The following is a 12,579-nucleotide window of genomic DNA, read 5'->3' as shown; positions in this document are numbered from 1 at the left end:
GGGTCAAGAGTTCAAAGAAACTGTCAGACATGCCAAAAATGTTACCAAAGGTAGTTTCTTCCAATTTGTTAATTAAACCCAGTAGCTCACAAACAGAAATCAATGAGGCCCTTACTGGGACTGTGTAGAATTAGTGTAGGAAATTCAGCCAGTTATTCAGGTGTCTTAAAGACTGAAGTGGGTTGAAGTGAAGTGGGAATGACTGATCCCCACTTCAATCATTCACAAAGGATCATTTCCAGGTCAGGTTATTCAGCTGTTTAATTTTAGAGCTTTACTTCCAACCAACTAACATAATTTAATCAAACATGTAGCTGTATTGTTTTCTATTTTAAATCTGTCTGTGAATAAAAATATTTGAGATGTTTCGGTGGAAACCATGGTTATTGCGGTTGGGGGGCGGAGGGCAATATCAGCACAAACATTAACTAAAACTGCCTGACGGCGACGACGCTGAAATCAAGAGCCAGCTTCTCTGCGGGAGGAGTGAGTCAACACATGCGCTAATTACTAACTGGCTACAGCTGTAGCAGCAGCAGCTGCTGGCACTGCTGCACCTCATATGAAAAACATCCTTCCCGCTGACATGTTAATGCCGATAAGCAAATCCTTTTCAATTTTATTAAAATAGATTCAAATTTAAGTGTACTCCAAGATTAAAAATTACTTCTGAAGCACCGTTTTACAGCCGTACATTGCAGTGAATTATAAACCAACGCCAAATGCTAAAGAGCAACAGCAGCAGCTTGTGCTCCAAAAAAAACCAAAAAAAAGAAAACCTTGCTGCATCATAAATCATTTAAACATAGCTTAGGTTAGCTTTGAGGTTTGTTGTGATGCAGTTTTAAGCACCTTCCAGCCCAACAAACTCCTCCTTGCAGCTCTAATGCAATGGGAAAGTAACACATTCTAGTCTGCTGCCAGATGATAATTTTGGTTTAGCTATACCTCAAGTGTTGGTGCCGGCAAACAAAACACAACAAGGATCTTTAAAGAGTAAACAGAACAAAAAGATTAGCATTTTCTAATTGTAAATGACATTGCACAGTCTCTGGCTAAGATGATCCAGAGTTTTGCCTATTTTGTAGGTCTGTTGCCTTATTTGTTGTTTGTTGATGGGTTTGACAGAATCTACAGTTAACTTTTTACAGGCTAAAAAGGAAAAACTCAACACTGCAATTCTTTAGCAGTTGTCAGCTCCATTGAGATATAAGCCCTCCCAAGAAAGCTGTGGAAAATAAGCTGTTTCACACCATTTAATCTCAAATCCCTCTGCTTTCTTTCCCTCGTTCTGTTCTTCTGGCTGCCATCTCTTTGTCTCTGGCCTCCAGACATCTGAGCGGCTCTTCTGGATTTTGCTGACGCTGCACCTGGTCCCGCCTGGCCTCTTCTGAGCAGGATGGACACTCTGGAGTCAGAGCTGACCTGTCCAATCTGCCTGGAGCTCTTTGAAGACCCGCTGCTGCTCCCTTGTGCCCACAGCCTGTGCTTTGGCTGCGCCCATCGCATCCTCGTCTCCCACTGCGCCACCAACGAGTCCGTCCAGAGCATTGGCGCTTTTCAGTGCCCCACTTGTAGGTATGTTATTTCCCTGAGTCCGGAGCGTGGATTAGAAGGACTCAAGAGAAACGTGACCTTGCAGAACATTATCGATAGAGTTCAACGGGCCTCATCCTCGGCTGGCCTTCCTCTGCCGCTGGCCGGTCCCCACAGTGGGCCCAACTCTCCCATTGAGGAAGGGAGCAACCGGCTGGCTCTGGTTCCCGTCAGTGCCGCCATGTCCAGCCCAGAAACTCCGCCGGAACCAGTCCAATGCCAGTTCTGCGAGCAGGACCCACCCCAGGATGCCGTTAAGACGTGCGTGACGTGTGAAGTATCGTACTGCGAGGAGTGCCTCAGGGCAACTCACCCGAACAAGAAACCATTCACCGGTCACCGGCTCATTGAGCCAATGCCCGACTCTCATCTCAGAGGGCTCCAGTGCCTGGAGCATGAGGAGGAGAAGGTGAACATGTACTGTGTCACTGACGACCAGCTGATCTGCTCGCTGTGCAAACTGGTCGGGAGGCACAGGGATCACCAGGTGGCAGCCCTAAGCGACCGTTACGAAAAATTAAAGGTATGTGCCTGTTGGCGTATATAGTCTATTTAAAAAAAATCTTTCTGCTGTTTTCAATGTTTTACTCAGTCCAATTATAGATAAGTATAAAAACCCTCCGATGTCCTTTATCGTCTTACACATATAATGAATTTTAAACTTTAATTTCATTCTCCTCTGAAGTATGAAATTTCCTGATATCCTTACTCAGGTATCTAATTTGATCATCAAGAGAGATTTCATCATTTCATGCTGACTTATAATCTCTCCTGAATAATTAAGCAATTAGCATAATGACTGCGCCACACCAGGAAGCCAGGGGGGTATTCAGAGGCAGTGAATTAGGGGTATGTCTTTAGCAATGAGGCATGGCGACTTTGGCGAGGTTGCAGGTTAACAAGCACCGCTTGCCTGCTGGGTGTATTACCCTGTATTATCACTCTAGCTTTTTAGCAGATGCTAGAGTGCAACACTACAAGTCAGCTTTGAGTTTACTGAACACTTTAATTTCCATTTAAAGTCTTTTAAAGTATACAAAACACACCATTGCATTGGTACTGGTACTTTTAAGAGTTACAACTTAATTAAATCATACGAGCAGTCTCACATCCCCCACCCTAATCTCAGATTCTGACATGCTTTAGCTGTTCTTCTGCCATATTTTCCAGGGATATTTCATTAGTGTATCACTTTTTGCCAATCTGCCGAATACAAGACTCTTCACAAAATGGGGCAAAAAACGTATTAGATTAGTGGAATAGTTTCTCTTTTCCCCTGTGAGGCTGTTGGTGTGCGTCTGATAAGAGCCATGGAGGTTATTGTGGGAACACCCATCCTTTTTTCAGAGATAAAATTACCCCCGTCACAGGAAATTGACAGAGGAGGGTGCTGGAAATGGCTTTTAAAATCCTTAGCTCAGGGTCTTACGAGTAAAAACCTTCAGGATAAAAGATAGAAGCAGCTGTTTGTATGTGTCAGCCTTGGTACTAAATCACTGGTTTGGTGTTCCCATTTTGCTGTTTAAGTTGGAACAGCTTGGCGTTCTTAAGAGCAGTTTATTATAGTTATCCATTTATTAGGACTGATTTCCCTGATAGATGGTCACAGAATTACAAACTGGACTAGCTGTGAAGTCTGTTACTCTAGAAAGGGTGAAAAGTGTACTCCTTAGTAATTGCTGATGGTGGGTCCTCACACTCCATCCCAGTGGGTGTAGTTCAAGGTGCAAAAACAAGATTTTCAGGAGGTGCTAAATGCCAAGTTTGTGCACATCAGCTCCATTATTATTTCAGAAGGTGGTTTTAACTTGCCCATAGTTTATTTGATTATATTTCATGAATGTGGAAAATGTTGGAAAGTGTGAACGGAACACCAACACGTTACTGCTGTTTTTGTGAGGCTTCACTTTCTTATTTGTAAGATGTTAAGTTTGTGTTTTATGTACACACGCTTGACTGACATACTTTAAGCCTTTTCTCGTCGTACTTGTGCTGGTGTATCTGAAATGCGTTTTACTTTAGGCTGAGAGAATGAATGAACCCTGTATAATGCATGTTGCTTTTGAGCCAAACATTTTCTATAGTGTGTTTTAATAGGGATAAAAGGTGAAACATTTTCAGCTTCTGAGCAAGAACATTAAGTTGCTTCTGCTGTTAATGAATCCATAGAAACTGAATTGCTGACTACCAGGGGATGAAAGTTCAAATCTCAGTACACCATTTATGAGTGCCGGGACCTTTGACTAAGTCATAATATGATGGATCTTTTGGTTCTATCAAATTCTGTAAAGAGTATAAAAACTCCTATGCCAGCTGAAATGTTTTAAAATCTTCTCAAGGCTTGAAATACAGACATATATAAACATTAAGAAATGAAATAAGCAAGTGACATCTTTTTTCTAACTAGTTAACTCCTGTTATTTTGCCTCCTTGGATCTTTCCATCACAATAATTCTAGTCCACTGCCTCACTGCACTTTGGAAATTCATTTAACTAAGCAAAGATTAACTGTGTAGTACAACACAGACTCCCCCCCCCCCCCCCCCAAAGAAATCTAGCTCAGAGTGGTGGCAGATAAAAAGAGACAGATTACGCCACAGGATGATTGACAAGTGATCAAACTGAAGGGGGCTGGAAGGCAGTCCAGCTCCAACAAATAGACAAGCTGGCAACAAGGACATATAATAGGCTTAGATCCCTTTTCTTTATGTTTGTGTAGTGGCATATTGCACTGAAGTTCAGTGCACAGAGGATGGCTTATTGTTGCAATTCTTGTCCTCCTTTGAGAGATCAGCTTTTCCCCCTCTGTTACCAACAACAGGGTCATATTCCTGTTAGAGCAGACCCTTATGTCACTTCTGTGTGCCATCTGCGTATTAAGGTCATCCATTAAGCCCCCCGTGGCACTGCATCACACTTGCAAAGGGAAAAATAAATAAATAAAAAGAGGCACCATGTCCACCTCTGTGGACGGGTAAGAGCTTTTCTGACACCACAAACTGTTGATATTTAAAACGTGGCTAAAGAGGTACGGTCACTTTGTAAATTACAAAGCGGATTCTATAAATTCATACTTCGGTAATTTTCACTTTCAGCTTTGAAACCATAAAGAACATCTTAAAACTTTGAAAAAGAGGAAAAGTGACAACGATGCATCAGAACAGCTTAATCATGCCTGATTTGGCAATTATGTGAAACATGGCAGCAAACAAAACAGCCTGGGCTCTGGCATTTAAAACACAAAAAAAGAAAGAAAAACGGCTATGTAAAAAAATACAGAAGGGTGAATAGAAAGGAGGACAGAGAGGGGAATAAGTGAAGGGAGGAGCGTCGAGGGGCGGTACTGACGCGCTTGTCACCTGTTTGCCGCTTCGTTTGCCGGGAGCGCTGCTCTCATAGGGAAAGCTTTTTGAAGCCCTGATTTATCGCTTGGCTGGGTTTGCGCATGGCTTGGTGCTCAGTGGAGTGACTGTCCCAGTCACATCCACGGCTAGAACTAGGATCTGCTGTCTGAGGCTTCGGACGGGGCAGGATGAGGAGGCAGTGCAGGGATGAGGGGTACTACCCACGGTCAGAGGTACGCCACCTCCAAAACTTTACAAATGTAGAGATTGATCAGGTTATAGAACTGCACAATTTGCTCATCATCGTTTTATTTTAGAAGGTTCCTTCTTGTTTAGTTGATTTGATGCGTCGGCTTAAGCTTTGTTGCGTTTCTATCTTCTTGCATCTGTGTGACATTTCTATTTTTTTTTAGCATCTCTCACTCTCATTTCCAACAGCAAGCACTTGACTCCAACCTGAGCAACTTGATCAAGAGGAACAACGAGCTGGAGTCGCTTATGGGGAAGCTGATCCAGACTTGTCAACATGTCGAGGTGAGTCTCAGTGGCCCTGTGGGGGTCACCAATGACCTAATTTGTCTAGCAACGCAAGTGGTGGCATTCTGTGTGAAAGAAACTGCTGATTAGTTGTTTTTGTCCAAGAGTAAAAATGTCAAGATGACAAATTTAGAAACTAGACAATTTTCTAAAAATCATGCCACATCTTGCAACTGCAGTTGTCATTAAAGATTACGCTCAATATCCGATATATGGAATGTAAAGGACTCAAAAATAACTGATTACACTAATGCTTCATTTTATGAGCGACTTTGTAATTTAATAGTTATTTTAAGAAAAATCGTAAGCTGTAAGAAATTGTCACTTTCTGTATAAATAATGCAAATATCTATGTTTGTAGCTTGACATTCCTTTATTTCCCTGGTTTAAGTCTAAACTACAATTCACTGCACAGTGATTATCTGCATCTACCCAAATTCTGCAATAAATGTACAATAATAGCATTTACATTCTCATACCGTTTTTAGAAACAATGCTTAAGCAGATTTTCACATTTTTCAGTCATTTGGTTTGGTTTACCATATTTATTCCTGGGTTAGCAGACTTGTGTTCATGTTTGCATGCATGCAGTCTTCTTTGGAGGCAGTTCTGTGCCAAGCCTGCCCGTTCACATCACATTGCACCGCTAAGATGCTTTAAATAAAGCAATGCCACAGGGTTTTAGAAAATATGGAGGGCAGCTTCGCAGCCTGCCAAGACCTTTTGCAAAGTAGAGGAATGTAAAGGATTAGGCAGTTTAATATTTTCAGAAGATTAAATTAAAGTTGTGTGCTTGTTTTGCATGCATGTCAAGGTGCAGTTTATGCAAGATAAAGGGTATTTCAGTGAATAAAGGATAGAAGGAATTGGCGGTTCTGTGATAACAGAAGGACAACTTTGAGATAGCTGTAATGAAAATACAGCTACGATAATTAAAAATAATAAATAAAATTCATCTAATATGCATTAACCTCAAAATGAGAGAAAAATGACATAGGATAATGTTCAGTGATGGTGTGCAACATAAATACAGGAAGGAACATAAGTCAGACATATAAAAATACAAAAATAAATTGAAGTAGTTATGAAGATCAAGGAGACTCTGCTTATGTGCCACTAATGAGCTTTCTGAATATTTCACATCAGATTATTCCAAAACAGCTGCAAAGACACGTCTTGAAAAAAAGATTGCCAACTCGCATCCTGTTCCTCTGACTCACCAGCTCTGCTGCACCCATAATTTTGCATTCCTGCTGCACACTAGATGCCTTTTCAGCTGGCATCTTGTTTTAAGCTTTTCCACGTTACAACCAACACCAACCCACACTCCAAGCACGCTCAGGCACTTATCACATGTTGAAAAATGGGGACGCTGTCTAGGAGTTGCTCTGGGAGAGTGGATTGAATTCATTTAACACTGTTTGATAAATATGCATAGATTCACAATGGTCATTTTCGTTTTCTTCTTTTAAATACAGTGCAATAAAGGATTTAACACAAAATCCTTAAGTTTATTTAGTCACGATTCATCATAATTTCGTCAAAACTCACAGTTGAATAGATTTTTTTTTCCCCCCCACAAGAACATACGTTATTAACCCTCATACAGTATTTACTCTACATTAGTGAGGCTTAGTTACTAGACTGATGAAAACCCATCTGTGATTTAGCACCGAATCACAGATGGGTAAACGTCGAGAGATGCGCTAATCCTAATCTACACAGGCAGATGAAACGGATTTGACACAAATATGTGCATTTTAGCAAATGTAAAGATACTCAGTTTGAAGTCTTGCTTTACTGGTATGTTTTTGAAAAAACAACAGTAAATGTGCATTTTGTCATACAATGATGCATTAAAATAACACAAGGCCCTTCTAAAGTTTTGACACTGCTTTAAACTTTCTCAGATTTTCTCTTAATGATTACAAACTTTAGACTTTACTGGGATTAGCCCAACACAGATTAGCACGTACTGGTGAAAATCGATTCTTTTTAACCAATTTAAATCTGATCCTCAAATCTTTAATTAAAAATATAATCTAACCTATTGCCTTCATAAGTTACCTTACTAGAAAAGAGTCCACCTTTGTGTGTCATAATTTCAGTACAAAAGCAGCTGTTCTGTGAAGGCCTCAGGTTTATTAAAGAATGTAATAAAAGAAAAAAGAAAAAGAGAACCACAGAAGTGTCATCAATTGAGGGACTTCTGCTCTGCTTTGTCAGTATAGTTTTGAATTCTTCTTTGGGGTTTATTTCACATCTCACTTGATTCTTTTGGTTCTCTAATATTATGCTTAATGATTATTTATTCATTTATTCATTCATGTACTTATCTTCAGTTCTTTTCCCCGTTGTTCCTCTGTTGTGTTTACATAGTCTGTCATTTTGAGTCGTTCTCCCTCAGTGCCACAGTTCACAACTACAGCTCATGTAATTGATTAAACTCACTTGTTTTTTTCACGCTAACCACACCTCCCGGTATCCATGTTCCTCCAGTTTTTACTACTTGCTGGATTCAGTTCATCACATTTCCTTCCGTGGTTCGGTGCCATGTGGCCGAATGTTTGTGTTATTTTGGCACCTTGGTTTTCCAGCATGTATGTTTTTTGGACTCCGTCTAAGCTGCACTTTTCTCAGGATATTGCCTGCTTCCTGCCTGTGTTTGGGTCCTCATTTAGCACAGGTTAGGCTATAAAACAACTATTCCAAACTTTGTTCATCTGATCTTCTGAACACAGAAAGAGTATCTCACAAACCTAACCACGCAAACCTGTCAACATGGACTGAACTAACACAGGGAAAACATTAAAAATATCTGCTACGCGGTTAAATTCTTTGCCAAGCACTGCAGCAGCAGAATTAATTCAACAGTAAAGTAATGGTGGCTCTTTGTAGAAGATTTCTTCCACATGCTCCAGGCTAAGACAATTTAAGACGCTTTGTGTTTAAATAAAACGCTTAATGTTTCTTATAGCCGACAATCTGTCACACTGAATATATCCTCCAGGGAGCTTCGGCTTGCAGTAGATACTTTACATCTGTACTAGACATGATGAATTTGGTCACAACTGGAGCACTGGACATATTTTGGGCTGCAACATGGTCTCCTGAATATTAACGGATGTTGTCTTAATAGAATGTGGAAAGTCTAATTCTTCTCAAAGAAAGTTAGCAAGAGTTCAACCCTAAGTTACACCTAACCTTTAATAGTTGCAGTCTCTGGCTAATGCATTTATATACATGTATACACATGATTTTGAGAACCAAATCCAAGGTGCAAGCATTACACAAAGTGCAAAGCTTTACATTGGTGTCAAAGAAACCAATTAGCAAAGTTGTAGCAGCAGCTGCCGAGGCATCGGAGGGCAAAGGAACCGTGGCATTAGCTCAGCATGTTTCACGTCAACACAGATGTACTCCAGGTGGCAAATTGTTGCTTTTGGCAACACATCCCTGGGAAAAAATTACTTAAACGCAGAAAGGAAGGGACTTTGAGCATTCAGTCAAAGCCCTTTGCAAGCGTGTTTGGCTCAGTGTAGGAAATAAAAATGACTTCCCATGATGTAATTATTAAAACTTCTGTCAGCACACAGAGAGACTAAGTTTGAATGAATAACTGCGCTTTAATAATCACTTGGTAACTCTCGCAACAGACTTCCCTTTTATGGCTCCCTGCGCTAGCACTTGGTTGCAGCAAGAAAACTTTACAAGGTGCTTAAAGGACCACTAGGAAATTACTCCAATAGGAAACTGTGAGTTATGCCAAGACCAGCAACCTTCATAATTGGACGAACAGGTTTCACAGCCTGCTCAGTGTGTGAAGCTACCTGCGAAGGGAATCAAATGCTGGAGAGAAGTGAGCCAAATGCTTGTCATCTTTGGCAGAAACGACACCCAGTTGCTCTGAATGGCAATTATCTGAAATTGCAAAATACCTCCAACTAAATAAAATTATTTCTCATCTCCAATTTCTATCTGGATTCATAAAGAAGAGTACAGTTCCCCTTCTTAAAATATTCACTCCCCAATATTTGTCCCACAGGTCAAATGTTTATGTACAGAAAGGAATCCAAATCCCTGTTTCGGTCTGTCGACTTATAAAATACAACAAAATATCATCTGGACAACAAATAACTCCTCCTGTTGCATATGGCATTCTATGAAGTTGATCAAATTTCCTTACAGCTCATTTTTACATACTTTAAATGATCAATTACTAAAGAAGAAATTAAACACTGCTGCTACAAACCAAACTGAACTAGAACTTGAATGATACCAAGTTTTAGCTGGTAAATGGCAAAATCATGAATATTACAAGTAAAAGAGGATTTAAATATATTAATCTTAGTGTAATTAATTTTTATAATACAAATTAAGTGACAAAACTATTAATCTTTTCCCTTAATATTGCAATTGTTTGACATGCTCCCGTTTTCATCCAGTAGAAACACTGGAATTATTTATTGCTAAAACAGCTCAATCTTAGCACATGGTCCCTTGTAAGTGCTAGAACGGTGAAATCCACAAACACACACACACACATATTTGTGCTGTTAAGATTACACGGGTAGTTTAGTTTTATCACTCAAGGCAGAAGCAAAATATAAGAAAAGCCTAATTATTCACCAGGTTCTAGTCTTAATATAAGATGGATGAAGAAAATATTTTCTGGGTGCAACATATCACACCACAACACAAATGTACACACTCTGTAAACTTCCTATGTTCCCCCGTCCCGTCAATCTGATGTCATCTGAATTGATTTTCAGGTAAACGCATCACGCCAGGAGGGCAAGCTCATGGAGGAGTGCGACGTCCTGATTGACATCATCCAGCAGAGGCGGCAGATCATTGGCAGCAAGATTAAAGAGGGGAAGGTGAGGTGAAAAAGTAGAATGGTGTGACCTGAAATAGCACACAGTGCTTTTATTGTGTCCTCAAACTGTTAAAAATGTCAAAAGCAAAACCAAAAAAAAAAACATGAAAATCTTAAATTATTGAAAACCCCTTGTTAAGAAGTTGCATAAGAGTAATTAAACAAGCATAATTCATAAGCAACACTAACAAAAGCTGAAAAGAGAATGCAAAAAAAAAAAAAAAAAAAAAACCTGGAATACATGGAAGGTTTTGAAAGACCTATGGATTATCACCTTACAGTTTAACCAGAGCGTGATTGGGTTTAAGATCCTGTAATGATGGACAAGCACTCTACTGCACAATGTTCTGGTAGAGATAATAGTAGTAAATACTTACTTTTTCTTTCAAGGATCAGGCTGGTTTTGATAACTTTTGTTCCTCAAAAAAAGAAATCACCACTTGCAAATGGCTTTTTGTTTTTACTCAGGTTGTCTTTTGAAAGCATAAACATTTGCTGGATCACTTCAAATATTACAGTATGAAAAACCCCCAAAAGAAATGATGAAGGGGGCAAACTCTTTCACAGCGCTGTATGCTTACATGATCCTTTAACTGCCAGCAGATGGCAAACTACTCAGATGCCTGAGATTCAAACCCTTCTGAACAGACGGGAGGTGGCAGATTGGCCAACGAGACATCCCACAGCATATGGAGAAGATGTCTGCTTGCACTCTCAACCCAAATGATAATTTAAGCTCCATGTAATCAGACTTGAAGTACTTCAGAGTTTATTTTATTTTTCCCAACTATCTAACTTCAACCATCCAAACATTTAGCACTGAATGAGAAAGAATGTGCACAGACGCTTGGCATTTTTGTCATGAACTGGATCCAGAGGTCGTGGCTACGGTGTAATCTTTCCTGGGATACAGTTTCTGTTCTGTGTTTATTTTGGTACAAGCCAAACTGCTGATGAAATGCCATTTGACCTCAATCTAACCAGTGACCTAAATCTGCCTCTTAAAAAGCAAAGGGAATGAAACTGGATGGCAAACAAGAGAAGCTAAAATCTCAGAGTTGCATGCAACAAAAATCACCAACATGGCTGATTTAAAAAAATGGTAATAAAATTAAAATAAAGTTTGGGATTTCACCATGAAACGATCGTTTCATTACATTTCGCACCATTTTATTTGTATATTTTCCACATAAATTTTGCTCTTGTAATCCCCTAAAACCTTGGTTGATAAAACAATGTAAACTAGAGAAACCAAATTATTTGTATGGTCTTTCACTGACAAACTCACTCTTCTTGATTTTGATACAGTACAAAAAAAATGTTTTCATCTTGTCATAATGATAATTGTGTATAGAATTTTGAGAGCAGAGATTAAATTAATATAATTTGGAATACAATTTAAACTGTGGAAAAACAATCAGGCTGCAGGGTATGTTTGAATTTTGTTTTATGGATATCACATTTGAAAAAAACGAAGATTTGAAATACCTTGGTCTCATTGTTTACATGACACAATTTGGCAGTTAGCAGGTGATTGTACACTTTTAAGACTGTGTGTTTACAAAATAATTTACTGGTTCACAACTCGAGAGACAAGAAGGTTAAAACCAACCTACTCCAAGTCAGAGTAACTTTAGATAAAACAAGATTGATGTCCTTAAACCTGTAGGATTTTCTACCTGCTCTTATACTGCTATAAATGAGAAAACCTCAAGAAATACAGAATTTACCAGTCTTGACCTTTTGTGCAAATGTCAACATTCTTCTCCATGTAGCCCCATAAAGAGCTGCAGTCTTGCCATTTTCCATTCGTCTTAAAAGTTTTCTAATAATGATCCATTTCAATGATTTCAGGCTCAAAGGCTTCGGAAGCTGGCCCAGCAGATTTCCAACTGCAAGCAGTGCATCGAGAGATCCTCGGCTCTCATCACACAGGCCGATCAGACGCTGAAGGAAACTGATCACGCTCGCTTCCTGCAGACGGCCAAGAGCATCAATGAAAGGTCAGACTGCCTGGCGGAGATTTCAACTCGAGCCTCACCAGCTACAAAGTATCGAGTCCCAATCGAGCGTTTTTTGGACTGATTTCAACAAGTCGGGCTTGTGTGCTAAATTAATTTTCCTTCTGCTAAATCCAGGAACTCTTGGGAATCTGATTTTCATATCTGAAGTCTATTCACAACACTTGGCCTATGCTTTACATTGTGACCAATGAGTGAATAT

General features: G+C 39.6%; 1 protein-coding gene and 1 long non-coding RNA gene across 2 annotated transcripts in view; one reads left to right on the top strand and one right to left on the bottom strand.

Annotated features, from left to right (window-relative positions):
• The window catches only part of LOC106946170 (uncharacterized), a 176,446-nt gene that overhangs the window by 80,129 nt on the left and 83,738 nt on the right, over nt 1–12,579 (bottom strand). The window lies entirely within an intron of this gene.
• LOC106946168 (E3 ubiquitin-protein ligase Midline-1) overlaps nt 1–12,579 on the top strand; it is a 36,630-nt gene that overhangs the window by 17,186 nt on the left and 6,865 nt on the right. Inside the window, exons 2-5 of the mRNA XM_015030335.1 lie at nt 1,332–2,119; nt 5,379–5,474; nt 10,250–10,357; nt 12,211–12,359. Coding sequence (XP_014885821.1) covers nt 1,400–2,119; nt 5,379–5,474; nt 10,250–10,357; nt 12,211–12,359 — 1,073 coding nt within the window. The 5' untranslated portion in view covers nt 1,332–1,399. The remainder of the gene's footprint in view (nt 1–1,331; nt 2,120–5,378; nt 5,475–10,249; nt 10,358–12,210; nt 12,360–12,579) is intronic.

The sequence above is a fragment of the Poecilia latipinna genome, unplaced genomic scaffold (genome assembly GCF_001443285.1).
Source record: "Poecilia latipinna isolate Pla-1442-1.1 unplaced genomic scaffold, P_latipinna-1.0 Scaffold179, whole genome shotgun sequence".
NCBI lineage: Eukaryota > Metazoa > Chordata > Actinopteri > Cyprinodontiformes > Poeciliidae > Poecilia > Poecilia latipinna.
The sequence above is the reverse complement of the archived record's forward strand: the minus strand, read 5'-3'. Positions and strand labels throughout refer to the sequence as shown.